Source organism: Falco cherrug, chromosome 7 (assembly GCF_023634085.1).
Source record: "Falco cherrug isolate bFalChe1 chromosome 7, bFalChe1.pri, whole genome shotgun sequence".
Classification (NCBI taxonomy): Eukaryota; Metazoa; Chordata; class Aves; order Falconiformes; family Falconidae; genus Falco; species Falco cherrug.
Window position 1 is genome coordinate 7328310 of NC_073703.1, and position 24389 is coordinate 7352698.

Genomic DNA, 24389 nt, shown 5'->3' on the forward strand with positions numbered 1-24389 from the left:
CTTCCAGTAGGACAACGTGTAAGAGCTTTGATCTAGAAAAAAAATCTTTACAATATTCCCAATGAATCTGGGAGGTTTTAATTAAAAATATATTATTCACTTCCTACTGAAAGTAACAGATAAATAATTCCAGTAAAACAGCATTTAAATATTAATATTCACACTACTGTTAATTTAACTAAGTTAACTAGCATTCCATAGCTACACTACGAATTACAGAAGCTCCCACATGAAATATTACATCACTGATATGACATTAACAAGATCTAATAACTATCACTGGTAACTCACAAAAAGACATTAATGCTATATGGGTATTGATTTATAAATATTATGAAGAACAAGAATGATGTGATATTATAACGACTGTTAGGAGATTCATAGGTCTGTACCACAAGAACTATCACCATAAATGCTTTCTTCAGTCAGGTGATAAAACAGTTACTATGCCAAAACATACCAGGTGAAAGGATCAACATGAAGTCTTTTGTTCACGTGACTGTTGAGAATGTTACTGCCTAGATGGGCCACACTACTTGCAGTAGAACACTGGCAACGAACAAACCACAATCTCCATTTTATGATCAGAAGCATCTCATCACACCCACATCTTGGTTACATGACTGGGAAGTATTATGAGGATCTAGACCATTTTTTCTTGGAGGCTAGAGACTCCCCCAGACCTTTTCTGCTGAAGCACCATCAGTTTAAGGCCCAAACAAGAAGATTATTCAAAAGCAAAGTATTTAAAACCTTCTCAACAGAGACACAGCATGTAAACACGCTGAGGTCCAAAAGGCAAGCAAGAGTGAAGCATCCTATAGATTACACTCTCCCTCCTTTTTAAGTTTATGCTAAAACACTGGCTGGTGAACAGCAATGATCAAGAAGCTAGCACTTCTGCAGTCCCTTCTGCAAGATTGGCAGGGCTGACAGTTGAACCTACCAAACCCATAAGCTTGAAAGTCAAGAGCTGGGTTACATTAACTCTTCACTGAAATCAAGAGTATCATCAGAAAGAACAGTTATTCATCTTACTGTAGTTCCAGGAGACACATTGTTCTGGGGTCTATTCCTCCATGCACAGCTTGGGTAAAGTCACTCACTCTTGGTTAACAGATGCCACGGTCCTCGCTTTGAAATTGTGAAGTAAAAATACACTCTTCTAACTGTCAGTGCAGAATTTCAAAAGCATCGAATTCTGCAGCAACACAAGGGCTTCAGAATATGTGAGACCAGCACAGCTTGAAGAACTTGTTAATACGAGTAAATAATTATGTCTTTGTGTGACTGCCTGCATGAACTCCAGCATTAACAAGCAGTGAGCTGTTACAGATTTTCTTGCAGTCGATTTTCAGTTCTACTTAACAGAACATCTCCACAACAGCTAAATCCAAAACTGGATCTTTGACATGCATTTCGCAAGCAGTGGGTGTGAGAACTGGACTTTGTATGTCTGCCCTATGTATTTCAAAAATAAAAAAAATTCTCCAACCACACTGCAGAATCAGTTGGAAAAACATCACTCGCACCGCTGAGAAACAAATACAGGGTTTTGTAACAGAGGAGAATCACTGGTTTTATGTAGTTGACTGACAGCACCTATCACTAAAAACAGACTCCAAAGAAAATGAGAAGTATGTGTTATTCACCAAGAATACAAGCTATATGCAATATTAGAAAAAAAGCTTCCTTCATTAAGTTTTGATTCTTTGGAATGTGTTACCCAAGTCTGTACTAAAGACAAATATATAAACATGGAGCCTTAATCGCCCTTTGCTTCTAAAGAGGTTGGCAAGTAAGAGGTATAGGATATAGGAATCACTCCAACAAACCCTCATGAGCCAGAGTGCAAGATGGATCCTTGAAGAACTTCTCAAAACACTCATAGTTCCTCCACTTTCAAGTGGATCTTTATTTTACAAATGTCTAGAACGTTTGACACATTCTAGCTTCTACAGTTCAAAATTTATATTTTAATAAAGATTTGTGAGGAAAAATGGAGTAAATATACTACTATTATCAGCTAATTTGCAATGTAAACCAAAGTCAAGGGTAGTTTTCATAGGAAACACATGAGAAATACTTACAATAGCCGTAACCTAAAAAAATGACACAGATTCCACATAACAAAGTTTTACATTGTAAGACCTCATTCAAAAGCACAACAGCCTAAGTTTCCTACAATGAAATGAGCAAAAGCGAAAGTTTTCTTTATTCAAACCTCATCCTAGTAACTTAAACAGGTGCAATGAAAACAAGTTTTGCTCATATTGCTTCAGGCTGCCAGATAATTTGATTTATTCTAATTACATCTAGATACTGCACACTGCAAAGGAAAGCACAAAAATCACACAAACTAAAAGCAGTTAAGTAACTTGAATCCAAAATATTCATTATATTCATTAGCACTGTTAGCTATGTCCATCTTTAATGGTTAATATGTCTGGAGTTCAACGAGACAGAAAATTTTACATCATCCAAACTGAAATACTGACAGCCCATGTTACCGCTAGAAACTGAGGAAAGCAGCTTTCAATAGTACTGCTTGCTGGCTAGATGTAGCCTACACTTCAGGGTTACAATGACAGGCTTATACCACGGACTGGCAGGGCAGGACACTGAACAGTCATGTCTGTCACATTCAGAACTGTTCCAAGAACTAAAGCACATCCCTGGGAACTTTACTGGTTAGGAGTACTCTGTAGCTGCACACACAGGTAGCGACGGGAACTGTATCAAGCGATGCTTTAAACTGTTCTAAAGAAAATAGTTATCTGTGCTCAGAAATATTGCTTCCTAAATGCCCCAAAAAGCACCACTCCAGCTCTGCTTAGAACTTACTTCTTCCAGACTATGACTTGTAACAATTCACTTACTAATAGCTACACCTATTTATTGTTATGTTGAGTTTCATGTCAAATTCAGAAAAAAAAGTTAACAGCATTTGATGGAAGCAAGTAGGAGGAGAAGGGAGAAAGTTTAGTATATTAGTTACGTTTTCTCATCAGGTAACTCTAAGAAGCTGGCGGAAAAGAGGGGAAGAAATGATCTCCCGTCCATGAACAGAATTTAAAACACTGGCCAAATATCTAGCTCACAGGACAATTAACCATTTAATTAAGACAACCAGGTCAAACCACTGACAGCTTGTAATGAGGCCTAGAAAGATGCAGCTATTTTCTTTTTACTAATGATATTTGGACCTACATCATTCATTCCCCTCTGAAGAGAGATTAACATAAATGGGGGGGGGGGGGGGGGGGGGAATTCTTGAAGAGAAAAGCGTGCTGTTACGACCACCTCCAACTCTTGCTGTCTCTTCTAGATGAAACACGTAGTTATCCTGGCTCCTAAAGTACATCCATGTCACCTATTGCAGGGTTGCTTCTGCAGAGTTTTTGGTAGACAAGTACTGTACAAAGGCCCTCTACAAGTTTTTGACACAGATTTAAGATTCTGGTCCTCTCAGCAGCACAGCCTCCTGGAGAGCCATCTGATGTGATTTGAGATTCTACTGATGTACAGCCAAGTAAGCTGTCATTCATCAGTTAAGTGATGAGCTTTTTCTGTTAGTTTATTAAAAAAATTAGAACATCACAGCAAATTTGATTTCACACCTTTAAGATAATCTCACTAATGTAACTGTCATAGGACACAGAGCAATCTGAACTGGAGCTACATAAAATTACCAGTAGTAATACAACAGCTAAGCACAACCATTATTAGCAAGAGACTTCTGAAACTTTGTATATAAAAGATGCATTCTAGACAAACTTCAAATGAAGCATATGCATGCATATATATATGCACTTTAATTAGCTACTAAAGCTGGAATTCAAAAATTCAGAATACCAGTATAGCACAGTAAATTTGAAACATCAGCATTGTTTTAAGAGGTAGAAGAAATCTAGCATTCTTAACCCTTGTCAAACACTAAATTTAATCACTGGTTTAGATGAGGAAAGTGTAGCTTTATATTATTTGCAGGCAAGACAAAGCTGTTTAGAAAAAAAGCCTATTCTACTTCTGGCAGTTCTTTACATGTATCAGAAATAAAGGAACACAAAATGACAGTAACTAGGAAGAAAAACTTTTTTCTAGCACTGTCAGCTTTCTTCAAGTCACCCAACAATCTGTCATTAAAAAAAAAAAAAAAAAAGACATATCAACATTAGTCACCAGTTTGCCCAAAGCAACTGCAGCACAGCCAAATAATTACAAGAGTATGCTAAAGTAGAACAATATTACCAAATGCAAGATACGGAAAAATTAATGGTAACAGTGAACAGCTCAAATAAAACAACTTCGGGGATAAAGTGCTAGACTTCATCTGACAAATTTTTTAACAAAAAAGGCAGGGAGAAGGGGAAGAGGCAGAGCCAGACACCGCTGTGACTGGTAACTGTTCTGCACAGCACAAAATACACAGGTGTCTTCTGTCACTATATTCTAAATAAATATCTGGTACCTTGACCACATTTTGAACTTTTCAAGGAAGCCATTTCTTCTTGAACCCTGAGTGGGAAAAAGCATAACCTGCTTAGAAGCCCTGTTTATAGTACATACTTTACTAGAAAAAAATAGATTAAAGCTACTGTGCATGTATATACACACACATACATTTTTAGATATCCAAGTTTCTGATTAAACATATTCCAGACCATTAGAGTTTTTATGCATTTTCTCTCTTTTTAAGGTAAGCTAAAAGTGAGGTTTTAGTCCTTAACCATACATAAATCCTCCTCAATCACCTCCTTAAAATATCTCAAAGGCATTTGTGTGCCGTCTCAAATTATTTGAAACGTTATATGCAGTATAATTACATTTACATAATCATTTAGCAAATCAAGTCCAATAATGCCTACATTTTCTCAGCATCATGAGCAGATTGCAGATTACAAAGTCATTTCCTTACTTCACTGAAACCATTTTTAAGCTTCTTCCTTCTTTTAAATGTATACCGCTGATTTCCAGTGTGGTCCATGCTATTTGGAGACCAGCGCAACTGGTCCAAACAACAAAACCACATGACAATGCTATTCATAGTACTCACACATATTCTTTTATCAGCTCAAAGCTTTTTGCTTTTTTTTCCTCTCTCCCCCCACCCCCACCCCCCCTAGCCCACAACTGGCAATTCTCCACCTATCAAATACGAAGGCAACACAACAGTAACTAACTGGCATTGTCAACCTTCCTACAGTCTCTAGCGTGTGTCTAACCATCAATATGCATGGTACCGCCTCTCAGTACTAACTCAGTTCTATAAAGCTGTGTTGATATTTCATGTAAATTTGGAGATTTTAGTCACCTACATTAAGCATCGGTTTTCATTTTCAACTGAAGCTGGTTGTAGAGCATTCTCTTCCTTTTTAAAAATATGTTTAAAAACTTACCATATAACTTCTCTTACAGAACATTTCAAAGAAATGTATTTCTGAAGGATGTGATCCGGTTTCCACCATCTTACTTTTTAACTTTCAACAGTAACATATGGAAGCCCAAATTGCTTGCCAAATGCGTATCTAGATCGGCTACACCAGGTATCCACCAAGGAAGGGAACAGGATCAATCAACTGAATGTCTTCCTCATCTGTGTACATCCATGTACAGAGACACAATTCCCAGATCTCCAATTTCATATGAAGTTCACTCAAATTCAAAAAAAAGAAACTATGAACCAATTCAAATGCTACCAAAATACCGTAACATCCATGGTTAACAAACTACTGTACTGTATGACATATAAATAACAGTTCAAAATACACGTTGGTAATCCATAGCCTGGAAAAGCAGGAATGCTGGGGAGGTGGACAAAACTGGATAAAAAACAAAACCCAAAAGCTTTTGGTTTATAAACATAGTGTTTCAACACCAACTTTTCTGTTTATGTTCCCCACACTGTTACACTTTTCTCTTGGCGTATGCTCCATCTGGCTGTGGAGATGCATCTGCTTCTTTATGCTACAGGCTCTACATGTGCTGATGAGCTCTACATGCTTACTCAAAGCTATGATCTGACAATCGCATCTCTGATGCTATATATATGTCTATGACTAAAGAACACATATTGCTCCTGTAACAGCTCTTCATTAAAATTTTGTGAAAAGGCAGAGAAATAGAGTGCCCATTTGGTATTTTAATGCCAGATGATGCACTGAATACAGCTTCTCTAAGACTAAACTTACTTATTTACACTACTGTAAACAGTAGCAGGTACATTTACCTTCTTTCTGTCTTGTTTCTGTCAAAACTATGACATGACCACCATCACACCAAGCCATCACAAACGTTACTTCCTATCAGAGTCAGCACTTCCCATGTTAAAGAGATTTAACACAAACATCTAAATCACTTGCTGTAACTTACATGAAGAAACAATTACGGTTATTCCAATGCACCAGTCTTTTTACAAGAACGAGTACGTTTACAGTAATTACACGATACAGTTTAGGAGAAAATACTTATATATATACTTTTTAGTTACGATTTTTATTACAGATTATAGCAAATTTCAAGGACAGCTGTCAATATCTGGGATATAACCTAAGCATTATATGGCACATTACACTACACTGAAAACAGCATTAAACTATACAGCACAAAGAGGCTCATTAACTGACACCTCTGAAATTCTCATGGGCACAGATGCCAACTGGCAAAGTAGGTCACATTTTAGACAGGCTCCTAAAAAAATGAAATCACTTCAGTTTGATGAGGTGATATAATGGAACATGCACAACCCGCCCACGGCCAAGTGTAGGTAAAATAAACCCTGTTTTGCTGTACTCACTCAAGGAACACCAAACCGCAAAAAAGAGATTAAAAAAAAAAACAACAACAATAAAAAAAAATATCTGAGCTACACAGGCAAGAAGAGCCTGTCTTCAGCTGTTGACTCCCAGAAAAGGCGAGGCTGGAAGAGAGGGAACAACTAAACAACTGCTGCTTTCTGAGGCCCTCTTGAGGGACAGAAGGACCCAACATTGAAGTGTGACCTTGCAGATAATCTGTAATAATCTTAACACACCCTACACTAAAGAAGATTGAGTGTGACTGCATGTTCATTTCCTTCTTTTCCTTTCAATCAAAAAAGAATGAACACTCAATGTCTCAAACTGCCTTCTACACATTAAAACATTTTGTTGACCATATGGATACAGAATCCTGCTAAAACCTGAAATTCTTCCCACTTTACTCTGCAGAAGTACTCTACTTCTTTCCTCAGGAAAAATAATTACTTGCCAAGAATAATGTGTTACAGAAAAAAGTCCATGAATATTAAAGCATAAAATTCTGTAACACCTACGGCAAGTCCTTCAAATCATAGACAGTGCTTCAGTGTAACAACCTTCAACTGTGCCATTATGGCTTTGTAGAACTGAATACATGATCCTAATATTTCAAGAATTCAAAGCACACACTGAATGAGAGTTACACTTTATTCAATATCCCTACATGGCCCATCTAACCTATGCAAGACCACTAGCTTTCAACTCAACTATAAAAAAAACAAGACGATTTAAACCTGACTCTGCAACAGAACAAAACCTCTCTCATCTGACGTGAAAAGGACCATATTATCCAAGAGGAAAAAACATAAAAGAATCGTTTTGAATTATAATTTATATTTCTGAAATTGTATTAAGAGGTTATTTTGGAATTCTTTTTCCCTTTCATGAGGCTTAAAGGAAATATTACATCTTGAGTAAATGTCTTTTACTAAAAGGTCAGGAGATCAGCCATCATAAGCAAAATTTCACTGTCCTCACCAACATCACCTGTTTTCACCTTTCATATTTCAAAGGGATGCCGAAATTAATCTAAAAAAAAAACCCCATTAGACCAGTTGTGCCTGGTCCTGATCAGCAAGGAAGTTTTTTCACAGACTTATGTATTTCTGAAGATTTTTAAGCATTTCACACAATCATGTTTTACCCTATTTACCTCTTCTTTCCCAATGCTGTAAAACATATTCAGACAGCAAAAAAAGTCACACATCACAGAGGTTAAGCACCAGTGCAAAAATGCCACACAAATTATCCTTTAAAACTGCTTGCAGGCCAGCTATTGCAAGATCTTCTCCCTTAAAAGTACCAAATTTCAGGGAATGGACTGTCTCCAAGTATACTACTGATAGTTAGAAAACTAAAAACTTACGTTAAAATGAAATTCTGTAACTTCCAATTCCAGCTATTCAAAAGTCTATGATTCTGCCAAGATGGCCGAAAAACCATATTCCTTACACCCCTATCAGTTACTAGTTACCAAACAGCTATGAAAGAAAAAAAAAATGTTATGAGAAATACCCATAGCAAGAAATAGGTACAGAAGCCAACGATTTGATAGGTAACCTGTTTAGAAACTGAATGGAGGGGGGAAAAAAAAAAAAAGAAGTGGGGGTACAAGGAAATATTAACAGAAATTGAAAAGAAAAAGGGACCACCAAAAACACATAGAAGAGACAAAAGAAATTAGAAAATAATAGGTACAGGACAGCAACAGAGCATTCACATTACAATAACATGTACAGTGAAAGACATAAGGGTAAGTATCAAAAAAATTCCTAGTATTCATTTAAGATGTCAGTGCTCTCCCTCCTACTATGTTTTCACACAAACGTTCCAGCAGCAACAGAAGATACCAAGCTCTGGGCATATAAAAGCAATTCCTATGCCAAAATTGAACAGGAGGCAACTATGAGGGGAAGATGTCTCATCGATTTCACTTAATCAGTTACAACATTGCCATCTATCCAGTACTGAAAATGAGTATCAGTAGATTTGTTTCTTCTCTTATACAGCTTCTGAACTGTGTAGAATTAGCTTTCCTTCTAGTACAGAACAATGCACACAACAACAAAAAACTCCCACAACCCTGCTGTCGAACATATCAGGACTACAGTGGATCAAGACTAGTCTCATGGTGAGCCTACATCACAATACCATTTGTCATATTCAAGGAGGCAAGTGAATTATTAAGATATATACATCAGCTATAACTCCATAAAATACAATTACATATACTAAATCAATTTAGAATAAGCTTGACAGATTTTCAGGTGGTGGGTTTTTTTGTAATGTTTGTTAAAACCATATTTCTACATAGGCACAATAAAGAGAAGCCATTTCATGCTGTTCTTTCAGAACATTTCCAAAAGGCTGGTGCTGTAACCTTACCTCTGTCACACCACAAGCATCCATCAACGGTGACATTACATGAAACAGTGAGCTTTTGGCAGCTTGCTACTGCTTCAATACCGGAGTCTTACTCTCCCCATCTCATCTCCCATGTTCCTCCCTACCTACGCTGTACCTGCCACTGCAGCTGCTCCAAAGCACAGCATATTCTCCACTGAACCTATTCAGCTCTGTTGTAAAGCAAAGTAGTAGATAGTTTTCCACTGAGTATGTTTTTCTAAATTAAAGACATAGTTTACTTATAATGGAAAGCAAACCATCCAATCCCAACCACGAATGACACCTCTTAATCGCCTGAAGAACAATAGCTAATATACTACACAGTTACCACACAGGTGGAGCAAATCTGAAGTGCAATCAGTTGCAAAAAATGAAATTGCAGAGTATCTCTCTGAAATACTGCACACATCCTTTTTTTTCCTGCAATCCAACAGAGAGAAAACATCACGCTACCTTACATATAATGAGCTTGTAAATATTTCATCCTACCAATTTAACTCTATTCACAACATAGCCGTAAGTTTAAAGACCGTATTTTCCTACAAAAAGGTATACACTCCCCCTTTCGGGCTAAGTAACTTCTTCCCAAGAAGAAAGAACAGAAACAAAAACATTTCAGACTGAGGAGTGCACAGAACTAATATGGAGAGACTCGAAGATGCACTCCTTAATTGTACTATGTTTGAAAACTGAGAGTAGAGTTCCAACTCCCACACTTGTGTAATACAGTAAACCTACAGAGGAAAATTAGAAAGAATCTGCAGATAAGTCCTTGCATGTTCCCCCAGAACAGAAACCAGATGAGCACTTGCATATGAACGGCACTTTTTTATGTAGTTTCCAGGAATCAAATGCTTGACACTGGTAAAAAAGCCCACCAACAAAAAATTCCAATAAAAGCTACAAGGCAGCCTTGCATAGAAATTATTTTGGAAGAAGTTCTTAATCTCGTGACATGAGGAAGCACTATTACCACAAGTCTTAACACAAAGAGGCCTTAGATACAGAACAAAAATCAGCCTGGCTGTCTTACCTGCATCCCTATCTCAAATTCACATCTGTCACAATCAAAAGCTCATCTTGAAAGAATGAGGTTTTCCCTTCCTCTGCAGTAGCTATCCTTTATACTAAGCCAGTGATGAAGTAATACTGCTTCAACTCTTCACAGTGTCTATTAACCCTCTCACTAGTACTCAATGCTGAAGACACGAGTTGGGCAAGTATTCTTTCTGATCATAAAACGCAGCTGACAAATGAGCAGAGAATCTTCTCAGGAAGAAATAAGGCTTTTGTCTGTTTCTCCATTTTGTCAATCTGACTTTTGCTTGAAAATTTATTTACAAGATCAGCTAGTATCCTCCCTGTATACTCTGTGGTCCCCTCGGCAATAAACTATTCAGCTATACAAGGTTAATCACTATTTCTAAATCATTCCTAAAAAGCAAGGCATTTGTTCAGAAGACAACTTCAGAATTTAAATGAAACACTTAAGTCAGCCACCTGTTTTGGTCTATTTACAGGACTACTGGAGACATGACTTATCTGAAACGCAGTTACAGTATACAAAGGCTCCAACTGCCAAGAAAATCCTTGATTTCTACTGCATCTGATTTAGAAGTTATGTACTGTAAAGAGTTTCTATTTAAAGCACAATAAAAGCAGATGAAACCAATACCTTCAAGTAAATATATTCATGCTATTCTATTACTGCAGAAACTGAAGTAGTTCTACTGCTATGTTGTAACTGACATACAGAGCGACGGGGCAACAAATTTAATTAAGTTCGCTTGCTCCACACGTTCACTTTTTGGGCCGGGGGGGAAAGGGCCAGGGGCAGGGGGGGTGGCTGAGCAAGGGGCAGCAGAGGCTGTGACTGATTTGATCTGTGTGCAGCGTTTGACCCATGAAGCGGCTACTACCTCAGAAAAGGGGCCAACTGTAACTGTCAGGTGGAGGGCACTCTTCTTACCTCATTCTCCATCCAATCAATTATTTCCATGAAAACCTTGAACACTTCACCCCCTCCCTCCCCTGGAAAAACAACTATCTTCCACACCTCTATTTCCACTGCCAAGTCTGGCTGAAATCAAACATGATTCCCAGAAACCGGCAGGGGGGTGGAGGGCAGATGGGAAAAAACATGGCTGTAAAGATGACATTGCCTTAGAGAAACCAGGCTAAAAGCAGTAGTTTACATTTTATGACAACGTTTTCAAGTTATTAAAACACGTTTGATTAAAGTGTCTTACAATACTCTATATTGCTCTATAATTTAACTATTAAGGAGATAAGAAAACTGACACATCTTTTCAAATTGTTACCTCAACGATATCTGAGTTGGTTCTGCTTTCATGGGGCTCGTTGTATTCTGTGTATTTAAGTAGAACTTTGTCCATATCAGTGCTGGCATACTGAAAAAGTTTGTTAGAGCTGTTAAAAATGATGAGTGCTATTTCACAGTCACAGAGTACACTCAACTCATATGCCTTCTTCATTAATCCAAACTTCCTCTTTGTAAAGGTGACCTGGAGAAGAAAGAATAATGATTTAATTTTTTTAAAAAAAAACACGACCGCCATTTGAAGGACTATAATCCAGCATTCAAGGAATATACCAGTTGAGCCTACACTATTTATTCCTACTAATAAGTAACACAAACATGTATAAGCCTAACATACTATCTAACTGGCCATCATATTTGAGTGTCACTTTTAGGGCTAATACTCTATGTAAGACTAAGTTAAACAACTACACCCTCCCAACTATTCCACTGGTATAGCTATCAAGGAGAATTAACGTTTGTAGGATCCTCTAACCATATTACCTTCTGTTCAACCAACACTGTCTTTCCAGGTATTACATTATTTTCTTTTGTGACAACTGGTTATTCTGTAACTAGTTTACAAGTTACAACCTTAAATCTAATAAACTCAAAAACCCCATCTAATTAGATTCATTTCTAATGTTGAGTTGTTTTCCTGCCACTTGGGAAGATCACGAAACGATTATTCTGTCCAGTCAAAACCACTGTGGGGAAATAAACCCATTACAGACCATCACTGAGGAACATGTGCCCATCAGGGAAGGAGGAAAGACACTTAGTTCTAAAAATCACCATCAATTATGAAAAAATAGTTTTAAAAAAATTATTCCTTTCACAAGATTTCGGTTAGTTAAGGATATAAAATATCAATGTATTCAACATCAAGTTGCATCAAACACAGGTTTGATGCTAAGGTCAACTTCTAAAGGACTGTATTTTTACTAAACATCCTCTTAAGTGTCTCAAAAAGGCACTTAATCTACTACTACAAAGTTAATGTTCTGACACCTTTTAAATAAAGATGCTCTTTTCGGATCTATCATTTCAATCCGAAGTTCAGCATAAAATGGAACACCCCTGCCTATGGCCATATTCACACCCCCATATTACAATTCAAAGTATATGCCTCTGTGACAAGGGAGGGCCCTACATGCTCTATATGTTTAACAGACAATAATCAGTACACTTTTGCAAGATAGGAATGAAGTAAAAGACAAGAAACAATCAAACCTGTTTTATTGGGGTTTATAGTTTAACATGTTAATTACTTAGGTGTACATCAAGTTTTTGGACGATAGGTGGGAAAATTCTGAGTATACACACCTCAAGGCATTTTTCCAGAGATGAGTATCTCATGCCTATTAACTTTTTTAATACTATCCATAATACAAAACACATACTACCCTTCCCACGATACAGCATCGGAGGGATAGAGACACATATACTAACACCATTGTGTACTCAGCATGCTGACTGTAACTGTATTATTAAACCAGTATATGCACTTTGCAAAGTGCCCTGTGAACCTGAGATACCTCTTCAGCTATGAAACAGTATCCATGTCTAAAACAATAAACCATAAAACCAAAAAAAACACAACACAAAACTGTTTTAACATGTGCCCCTCCCGCCAAAAATGCACCGTGCCTATGATTTTTGAAAACCTGGATTGTTAAAACTTAGCCACAGTAAGAATGGAGCAGAAGACCTAGAAAGATGAGACATGGAATGTCGGGCATATTATGATAACTATAGTTCCACTCAGTTCCTGTGCAGTGTTTCAACTTTCAAACTTCACAGGGTTTGAAGACCACTAATCACAGAGCCCTTTGTGAGGCATGAATAATCTGTGTTCAGACGAAAAGTGAGTACTTACCATTACTTTTTTTATTCAACCTTTTTGAGGCACATTTGGTGAGAAGCTCCATTAAGATACAGCACTACCTCTGAAACAATTTTATGTAAAACTGCTGTAAGACATTCAAAGTTAAACTAGGGTAAGCAGATCTTTTCACCTACTTATTGTTTAACACTTACAGTACATTAGTGAGACAAAATGCCAAAAAAATCTGAGACTTTACCCCAATGCATCTTCTGTCAGTATTTTCAGTTATCAATTCAACAAGTTGACCAAGTACAAATGTAGGTTTTACTGGGATGTACTTTCCCCAAATGCAGGTGGAAATTTTACAATCCACATATAATACAATACAGCTGCTTTTTTTAAAAAAAAAAAAAAGTCTTGCATAAGTCTCCTAGCAGTTCTGTCACTTTACACATGCCTTCTTTCAGAACACTTGGTATTTATTTATCCTGTCTTGGATGGGAACATAAAGAATTACTTTTTGTCTGGATTCCTCTGTGGATTTGGAGAAAATGTGGTGTTTTTTTCCTAAATAGCTGTTGTTCTTTTGACACTTTAATTAGAAGACACTTAAGAAATTATTACCTGAGTATGAGCAGGTATAGACTGGTACTACTGTTTAGGTTTTATCAGGAAAAAGGCATCATAAACAAAATGTGTGTGTGCACTACATTACTTTCAGAAGTCGTTAAACGAGAAGACTGAAGGCTTAGTTCCACTGAGGACCATATGATCCTGGACAAGAGATCTTAACTACTCTACTGAAACGTTATCTTTCTTGCCTCTTGTAAGGCTGTTTTACTTTTGAGATTCTCAGCTAGCATCAGTTTCTCACTTTGTGTTTGGACAGTGCTTAGCACAAACCCCACTACCACTGGAGACCCAAGCCTTACTTTAACGCACATAGATTATTATAAACTCAGAAAGCAGAATTAGTTCTGCAAATTTCTTTTTTTTTTCCCCTTGCCATTTAGTGTGCCATTTAGGACCACACTAAAATAAAAAATATATCTCTTTACTGTGGGCCAATGGCATCCTCAGAACTATTCTGATACTGCTTCTCAAAAAATGGGTGAGGAGGAGAGAGAAAAGCAGCAAGACTGAGCTCCTTTGATATCTAATTTACTGTACTTTATTCTTTTCAGCTTAATGAAGACAAAAGTCCTACTGCTCATTCAAGCAGATTAATTAATAATACAATGACAGTCTCATGACAATTGTAATCCCCCAGAGTAACGATCTATATATTCTGTTTTGAGCTCACATATAATCCCATCAAAAATAAGATGCTTCTGATAAAACAATAGCTCTTCTTCCCACATAAGTTATATGAACTTGCTCTGCAGGAAAAGCTCTACACATTCTACTCACATTTTCAAACAAAAAACCCTAACCTTTATACTAAACATCTAAACAGGGCATCATATGCATGTTCATGAATGACCTACTGACCAGCTACGTATGCCACAGAAAAACTGACGAAACACAACTGAACTATACTTCCCATTTTGCATAAAAAAACCCCACCATAACTAAATGCCCTTCTTCTGGGTCAATGATAAAAACTCTCACAAGTAGATTAATACCTAACAAATACTCAATGCACCAGTACGTTTTCATAGGTTAAACCTCTATATACTAGCTACCAAAACCACAGGACACCAGTGGGGTTAAAGAACATAACCAGCACCTCTACACAGACAAAAAAAAAATTTGGCTCCACTAACAAAAGCTATTTAATCTCTTTAAGACCTTTTAAAAACAAGATGCAGTATGTTATCATCTCTAAGTTTCTACAGAAAAAAGGTAGGGCAAGCCTAATTCCACTTTTAAGTTAAAAGTTTAAAGCCTCTTCCTAGTCACTAACTCCCCCCCTCAAAAAAAAATGTTAGCCAAAGGACAGCCAGAAACAAAACTTAGAATTTAATCCCCATATTTTACTTCAGTCACAGCAATGGTACAAGTGGGCTAAAATTTGATAAAAATTCCCTTGGAAAAAACCTAACACCACCATTACAGTATAACAATATTTGTATTTCAAGTGGAACAAAACCAAGGCTGTCCAACTTACTCCAAACAAGTTAAAAAAAGGTGGGAGGTGGGTCATTTTCCACCTCTTCAATGTGCCTGAAGTCCTAGAGCAAGAGTGAAAGAACTTAATTTATTAATTCATCTGCTTTTACTACTTGTACTTAAGACATTTATCTACATCAAACATACAGTCACTGTGTGATTAAAGCTGTTCAAACACAATACTTGGCTTTCTCCCAAACTCCAATAATACTTTTCTTGCTATATATAGTCTTCTCCAAGTTTACACTGCTTTGAAGTGATACAGGGACAAAAACAATCCTGATTTCACAAACAAAACAATGGGCTCTGAGCTGATGTGTCAGCAGCAAGACAGTCCCATGGAATTCTGACACTACACCAACATCAAGCTGGTACTCAGGAGAAATTAAAAAAAGCAAATCAAATACTAGGAGGGGAACGGAGAACAAACATCAGTATACCATTCTGCAAGTCCCCGTTTTGCATGCATCTTGAGCACTGCAGTTCTGGGTCCCTTTGCCACCAAAACCAATGTAGCAACAGTCAAGAAGGTTTAGTAAAAAGTAGCAAGAATGTTCAAAGGTGTGGAATAAACTCTGTATTAAAGCAGCTAAGTAAGTAAGGGTGCTTCAGGGGGACAAAGTTACTTGAAGAGAAAGTGAGAAAAAATGGCAGAGTTCCATAGAATAACAAACAAGATGAACAGACTGGATAGGAAGTGACTGCTGCCTCTTCCATCCAGGGGCTAAACAAGCAGCAGAATCATGACAAAGTGTAAATGAAACTGTGTTTCTTGAAACAACAGATAATAGACCTATAGGAAATCCTACACAAAAGATGTTGTAAATGCTGCAACTTTATAAGGGCTCAAAGGATAACTGAACAAGTTCACTGGCAGGGGATGGGGAAACAAAACAAAGCAAAAAAAAAAAATCCATTAATGGTTACTAAATATACGGAAACCACATCCAGCTCAGGAAATCCCTGAGCTAAGAATAGTTAGAAGCTGGAAGAGGATTACAGGAGTAGTGTAACATGTGTATCTCCATCCTACACTTACTTGCTTATGACCATCATTGGACAAAAGATACTGGCCTAGCAGCATCTTTGGTCTGACCCACTATGACTGTTCTTAAAGATCCTAAGTTATCTACAACACTATTCCTCAAAAATGGTAGCTTCCAGAGACCCCACTCTACATTTCAATAACCTATTAAAATGTTATTTCCTATCTCATGTAGCAATTTTGAAGTTGAGAGGAAACACTACTTCCACAGTGTCCTTGATTTTGTATTTTTCTAGTTCATAGGACACCTCTTTAATAGGGCAAAGAGCAGCCAAGTAAGCAGCTTTCCCCAAAACACTGCAATTCTGAGTACTCTGCCCTTTTGGCTGACCATTTTTAAAGACTTGTAGAAAACAGCTCTTACAAGGAATATAAATCAATGCTTTTAAAAGAGAATCATGTTAACAAAATTCATTACTGTACCTAAAGCACTGTAGATCACTGTCCAAAGCTATGTCAAATGTCTCTCTCAAAGAGGCTGCAGGCAAATACTTTTATTACATCCTTTCTGAATTTCTCATCCTTTCTCTATCTTTATGACTAAATTTTCCTAGTAGGGATCAGATCAAGTAAGGTGTCTCTTTCAACACAATCCTCCAGTCTACTGGAAGTAGATTAGTGTACCATTTAAATAAGAATAGTAGTTTTACAGTTAATTTGATTTAAAGTAGTAATTGATATTATTTTAATTAACAGTTTTCCCTCAAACAGTAGTACAACCATTGAGATGTTATTTCTTATTTGTATTCTGGTAATGCCATCTGTAGATACAGGAAGACAAAGCTTGGCTTTAGAAGAGTGAATTAAGATGAAGATAGTCAAAGTTTGCATTCATTTTCAGGATTACTGATTAACTTGTTCATGCAGGCTCCTCCTTTCTCACCTGTCTGTTCCGTTCATCCATTATTCTTGTAATCTGTATTTTCTTTCTCCCCATTTTCAGCCTCTTCTTTCTTTTGTTTTGCAATCCAGAAATACACTAATCCAAGAAATATCACTCTTCAGTATTCTAACACATGATATAGTTTTCTTTTACTTTGTCTTCAGCTTGAGAAAAGGTTCCTATTTCTTCTTATTAGCACCTAAAAAATAAAATTTTGAAATAAATAATTTCAGTGAAGAACCAAGTATTTTCATTGGTAAAATATTATACTACGTATTTTGTTCCAATTAAACAGACTCCAATTAGTTTGCCAGATTCAATCTACACATTACAGGTTTAAAATGACCAATAATTTCATACACTTCCAAACAGATGCTTTAAAAATTTACCATTTTAAGAGGGGGTGGTGCTCACCACTCTGCACTTTAGGCCTTGAGTTATCTGAGGTTTCAAAAATTTACCCACAAGGTTCTGGTAAACTCCATTATTTTAGGAAACCTTATAGAGAAACCACTTTGTGTTTCCTGTTCCTTTTGTAAAATTATCATCACAATAACAAAACAAAGCCACAAGAATATGGAGTTTCTGTTCCTAAACTAAATTACATCTCATTTGGTAAGACACTGGGAAGCAGCAGGGAGAAAAAAGAGGGAATATCTTTACTTAAAAAGGATGAAGACCACAGAAATATCTTCACGACAGAACTATTTCACAGCTACCAAGACCAATGAATAATAAACACATTCACACAGTTACACTCTCTACAAGAACTAGTAAGTTCCACATTTGCCAATACCCAATTACCAGTCCAGCACTTGTTTTAATTTATTATATTGTTTAGAAAGATAAAGGTGCATGCAACTTGAAAAGCCAATGTGCCGTCTTTGTTTTTTAATCTGGTACTAATGCACCAAAGTGACTTGTAAAACACTGATATTTAGAAAACTTTAAAGTAATTTTTGGTTAAAAAAAATTGTTAAACCATATTCCAAACATACTGCTTAGACTGTAGGATAACATTAATTCAAAAAAACTGGAGAACAATTGAAAATAAATAGCCTCTAAAACATCAGTTGTATACTAGAATGTATAAACATGAAATAGATACACCTTATTCTATTACCACATAATATTCATTAAAATAAAAGGAGTAAAACCAGCCACAATATTAGCTTATAACCTCTCTTAACTTTCCAACCCAAAATGTCTTGTGAAATCAAGCCTTGCATATTTTAATATGGGTGTCACAATGCCATATCCTTGAGGCCATGTGTAGAAAGCAGTGCAACCACATCACCATCAGAGAGTTAATAAGTAGAGACAGCAAGAGGTGATTAGTCACAGGCTATACTTCACAATACATTCAATTTACACTAAGGAAACAACTATGACATTCTGATGCAGCTTGGGAGAAAAAAAAAGAAAAGAGGTGGAAGAACATGACAAAATGAAGGAATGTCATTTTACATTTACCTGATATCAACAAAGGACTGCTTTAGTAAAACATCATAAAATGCCCAACAGTGTTTAGAAATACTGTTCCATAGAGTTTAAGATTAGCCATGGAGTTTAAGATCAAATCAACACCAAGATTATATGATGTCCGCTGATCAAAAGAATATGCATCTTGTTTATACGGTAAAACACTTACAAGCATACATCAGCGTCATATTCCTTTTATTTTCTTCAAGAAAAAAAAATTACTTCCAATGTACTCCTAAAAAGGTATTAACAGGTAGCTATGTCCAGATGAATGAGCCTCCAAGATGAACATGGAAAGCAACACTGGCATATGAATTCATACCTTTTTTTGTTAAACAAACAAACAAACAAACAAACAACAAAAAAACGGCCATGCTCTAAGAATATCCACTGGACACTAAGCTTCAATTCATAAAACGTTTAGTCTTAAGTCAGCTGCCCTACACTATTAAAATAATAATAAAAAAAAATATCTCAGCTCATGCTATGATCATACATTACATTTAGTTCCACAAAAATCTGGTTGCATTCCTTGAACATACCAAATATGAGGGTCTCTATAAGGAGCTCTTAAAATCTGTCATCTCCTTCATGTATGGCTTCCTTTTTCACATATACCATACATTATTGAAACAGTTCTCTGAATACAGAATTACCACATTCCTTTCTCTGCTTTTTAAAAGCACTCATCATCATAGCTAGTAGCTACCAATAACCATCACATGTGAGACCAAAGGTCCATCTTGTCCAGCATTTTATCTGTGGTTATTAGCAAATATCACTAGGATGGTAAAGGAGGGACACAGGAATAGAATAAACATGTACCATTTAAAAGCAATATTTATAAGCCATTTTCTCCAGACATTCAGTGATTTTTGAATCGGAACTTCTAGAGTCATATATCAAATCTTGTATTTAAAGCTTTTCAATAGATCTTTTTGAATCTGTATAATGTTTTAGCACCTAGAAGCAAGGAGTTCCACAGCTTAGTTATGCATCAGAGTACAAGATACATCCTTTCATTTAAGCCACATCCTACTAACTGTATTTGGTATCCACAGATTTTTCATTATACAAGGCAGTAAACTGTCATCTTCACCTTTCATGTCAGTCCTGATTTTGATGCCTGCGTTTTATCTTCCTTCCTTCTTTACTCAAAACTAAAGAACCCTAGTCCAATCAACCAGTTCTACACAAAAGCCATTCTCTGGCCAGCCATCCTGTCCTCCTCTCTACCCTTTCCAGTTACACACTGTTCTTTCTGAAACAGAAGGACATCTACGGTGTAAAGTATAAAAGTTATATAAAATTTTATCATAAACTACCACAAATTTGTGCAGCAGCATAACAATACGTTATGTTCCACTACACTAGACTTACACCCAGGTAAACTTAACAGTTCTTAAAATCTACCTAAGGAAACAGACCTGTGTGGGACCACACACTTTCTTCATACAGTCTTTCTCATTAACTCAGCTCTTCTGCAATACCTATTTCAAAAGCAAGTCTATGCAGTGAATAAAGAGGCTCATGGGAGAACAGGGTAGAGAGAAAAAGAAGTATATATATATTGCATAATTTCACATCATATTTAAGGATACCAAATAAGAGATGCACAAATGTTTTCCACGAGCTAATGGAAGAAACAACAGCAGGGGAACACTTATCTGCTCCATGTACCATCACACAAAGGGTAATGGGAAAACTGACAGTTAATTTTCACCAACATTGTTAAAGTTTTGGGGTGTTATTTCAGGTCTTTTTAAATTAGTATGCTCCGTTAGGTATAAATGCTTCAACCCATTTCCCATTTACAACCTCTGCTTTGCCCTCTTTAATCGGTCCACTGCTGCCTCTCAGGTCTGCTACCTTCTTCAACCTCAAGCGTTTTTCTCACTCAGCAAATTCCTATTTGCATGTCTGTCCCCATCTTCGTCCAGCCTCTCCTCCTCTCCCACAGGTTGCTATGGACACCAGAAACCTGGCTTCGAAACACATTTGCCAAAGGCAACCTAGCTCTGAGATACAGCATCTCTTTCAGTTTGAAGTCACATACGAGACAATTTCAAAGCTAAGAGCTGAAACATAAGTTTGGTATGAGCTTACGGTAGAAAGGTTCTTGACAGTAACTGCAAAATCGGAGTAAATTGGCCAGAAAAAGCCAGTTTTCTTGTGTGCTCAGAACATCCAAATGGGAAGTTACCACCAATGACAAACCCACATTACATTTCTCATGGGAGCAATGACTTTTCCTTTTTCTAATCCTTGATTATGTCAGAGTTGCTGTTTTATTTTCCATTCTGACTAGCAATAAAACTATGCAAGGTAAGATATAAGGCTATGTCCATTACATGGTTACCTAAAAGGTGTAACTAGCAAAGTTTTAATTCTGCTAAGCCCTAGTTGTATTGCAAACATACTTAAGTAAAATTCATAAATTAAAGCCATTTCATCTAGACCATCAACAAACTTGTGCCCAAATAAAAGAAATCTAGCAGACATATGTGAAGCTGAATGCGTATTTATTTCTGAAAGTAAACATGAAACTCATCTGAAGTAACCCTGACAAAGGTAAAGTTCTACTTCCTTAAGTGACAGAATCCTACTACAGCCACCAAAACTGCTTTGCACTACTTGCATGGACACACAGAAGGAATTTTTTTCTTTTTAAGATTACTTCCAGGCATTTATTAAAAAAACAATAAGCAGAGAAAAAGGAAAAAACCCATGAGTTTCATTATCAGCTTCAAACATAAAATAATGGCAGCTTGCAATAATAGCAAGAAAAATTATATTTCTAACTGTCCAAGTAAAGATCTCTACTATTGTATAAAAGTAAAATTTATTCCAAGTTTTCTGGATTTACTCCCTGTCCCAACACGTGAAAACGCAATACTAAGTACTGAAAGACAACAGAACCATATGCAAAAATATACCTACATGACTGCATATTTTCAGGAACTCAGATGAGTTCGTTTGTTGTCAAGGTTGCTTATGGTTTCATAAATAGTGAGAGATATGTAACTTTAAAGCAAGAAAACTGTATTTGACCTATTTAAAAAGATTATTTCAAGGGTTCAGTGGAAACACATTATGTCTGTGCAGAACTCCACAAGGTCTGGAAGCCTTCTGGCAGAACAGGTTAGGAAAAACTGTGTCAGAATTAGACTCCTTCCACTTATTTTCCCTTAATTTCCCTCTGCCTCTGTTTCCTTGAGCTTCCATTTCACCATCACGGTTGCAGGTTACACTTGACAGCAAGAGTCTCATCACAGCTCATTTACTGCAATGCACACAAAGAAATCAGTGTCATGACGTCAGATAATTTGCATGATAACTCTCAAAAGCCACAGCTGCATGAAAACACAGATCTGTATAGATGCATCTTACACTGGTAAGCTTTTAGGTAAGGCTCACTAAATAGCAGACAGTAGTTTTTACCAAATCAAAGTTAGTAAGTCTTTTTCTAGTCTTAAAAGGAGCCTGTGCAGGTATTTCTGTAGATTTGGTCCCTAAGCACGAAATGATGGGCATAGACTGCACAACCAAATCATGGCCAAACTGCATACCCACTGCTAATTCTAACACTTCACATGCTTACCATGGATGTGACCAGGATAAAAATATTCCCATATGTATCAAGATGGAGATGAGGCCCATCACCACGTGTCGACTGTTCTATGTTAACAAGGCAGGTAACACAGAATATCTCATTATTCCATAGTACCTACAAACACGTAAGTGTCCTTCCTCCCTGCACTGTAGCACTAAGCGGAAATATTTAGGAAAAAAAATAATTAAGAGTCAAATAATGTCTTCATCAAAATAATTAATCAAAAGGCTGTACGGAGCTGGGTCAAACATGATTCTCAGATTCCATTTCACTGTCCAGAAGTGAAAGATAAGAACATTTCCTTCTTCGTAACCTCAAAAAGAATGCAAACCCATGTAAAGTAAGTATACAACTCCAGACACCTTTTCTTTTTCCTAAATCCCCCACTAATTATACAGAACATATTCACTCAGACTTAAAATCTGCACTGAACCACGTCAAGAGCCATGGGATGTTATTACTGTGCTCTATTCTACCACCCCTGCTCCAAAATTCATTGCTACCACTTCAAAGTTAGATTTTAAAATCAAGATTTCAAGCAAAGGCACCACCTACCTATATGTTTGCACTTTAACAGAGATCACTCTGTGAGATTCTTGCTGGGGATTTTGCAGAGGTGTGCAAAAACAGTAACAAAAACGTCTCCTGCAGCCACATTTCTATAGCCCTGTCATCATACATTGCTGTAAGTAATGCAAATAGCATGGCCTGCCCCTTCAGAACAAGGCTACATGTTGTCATTTATCTCACACTTCTTGCTGTATCACAATATTAGGAAATAAATCTTATTTTCCATCCTCAGTTTAGAAGCCATTCTTCTGCATCCAAGAAGAGTATTACAGTATATGACACTGGCCTCAGAGCTCCAAGGTCCTCAGCTAGCAAGTGATACACACGCATTGTTACAAAACAATAATACAACCCTTAGCCAAAATAACTTTCTTTAAAAAGTGGTACAACATAAAAAGCAGGAAGCCATAAACAATTCTTTATTGATATTCTTTTTTTATGCATCACAAAACACTTGTTTCTTTCAGCTGGGAAGAACAACAAGTATCTTTGATACTAGATCATTTAAGTAAATTGTACTTCTAAGGATGGATTTGTGGAGTTTTGCAACTGAACGTGTACTCATTTTCCACATTAAAATCAAATCTATTTTTTTCTTCTATTTTTTTTTAAGTTATACAGCTTTTCAAATTAAGTTTTGAAGGCATATTAGAAAAAAGACCTCAAAGTACTATCAAAAAATATGGTCTTACTGAAGAACTGCAACTTTCAAATGCTATTTAAATATACTGTTGCTCAAAATGGCCTTTTCTGCCGTTCTTTTCCATGCAGTAAGTCCTAAGATAATGCTGAATAACTGTATTTTCTTGTGAACAGAACTACAGAAATCTAAGCTGTATGAAAAATGAACTAAGATTCAGATGTCTATTTTTAAAACAAGTTTTATTACTCCTAGAATGCACTTTTTTAAGAAAAGATGGATTTTCCCAAGCTGACAGACTATCAGCGCCAGCTATGACAGTACCTGCACTCCTAGATAATATGACAAATGTGGCTTTGTGCAGGATCAGGCACAACCACAAATTCTGCTCTAGTTAATTATTTCAAATTCAGTTGGTTCACATTTCTGTTAAACTCAACACCCAACTATTTTTCACACTGTTGTATTGCAATAAACTTTGTTCTTGGACTACTGTTTAAGTCCAAATTGTCCTATTCCGAGCATTTATACCCTCTCTAGAAGCAAAACAGCCATTATGCTATCTCTAAAAGCGTACATCTTAACCACATATTTTCAAGTGGTATTAAATTCTATTTTATCATTCCCATCCATAAATTTGATATTTTGATATTTTCTAAATCTTGATATTTTCTAAAATAATTTATCTTTGCA

General features: G+C 36.5%; 1 protein-coding gene across 9 annotated transcripts in view; it reads right to left on the reverse strand.

Moving 5' to 3' along the window:
* Positions 1 to 24389, reverse strand: part of MEF2A (myocyte enhancer factor 2A) — a 92844-nt gene that overhangs the window by 38254 nt on the left and 30201 nt on the right. For 8 of the 9 annotated variants that reach the window (XM_055715060.1, XM_055715062.1, XM_055715063.1 and 5 more), the window contains exons 2-3: positions 17392 to 17590; positions 11525 to 11728 (exon numbers count right to left, since the gene is read on the reverse strand). In XM_055715060.1, the coding sequence (XP_055571035.1) occupies positions 11525 to 11728; positions 17392 to 17445 (258 nt within the window). In that variant the 5' untranslated portion in view covers positions 17446 to 17590. Of the gene's footprint in view, positions 1 to 11524; positions 11729 to 13402; positions 13611 to 17391; positions 17591 to 24389 lie in introns of those variants that run through there. The other variant, XM_055715066.1, reaches the window with a different exon arrangement.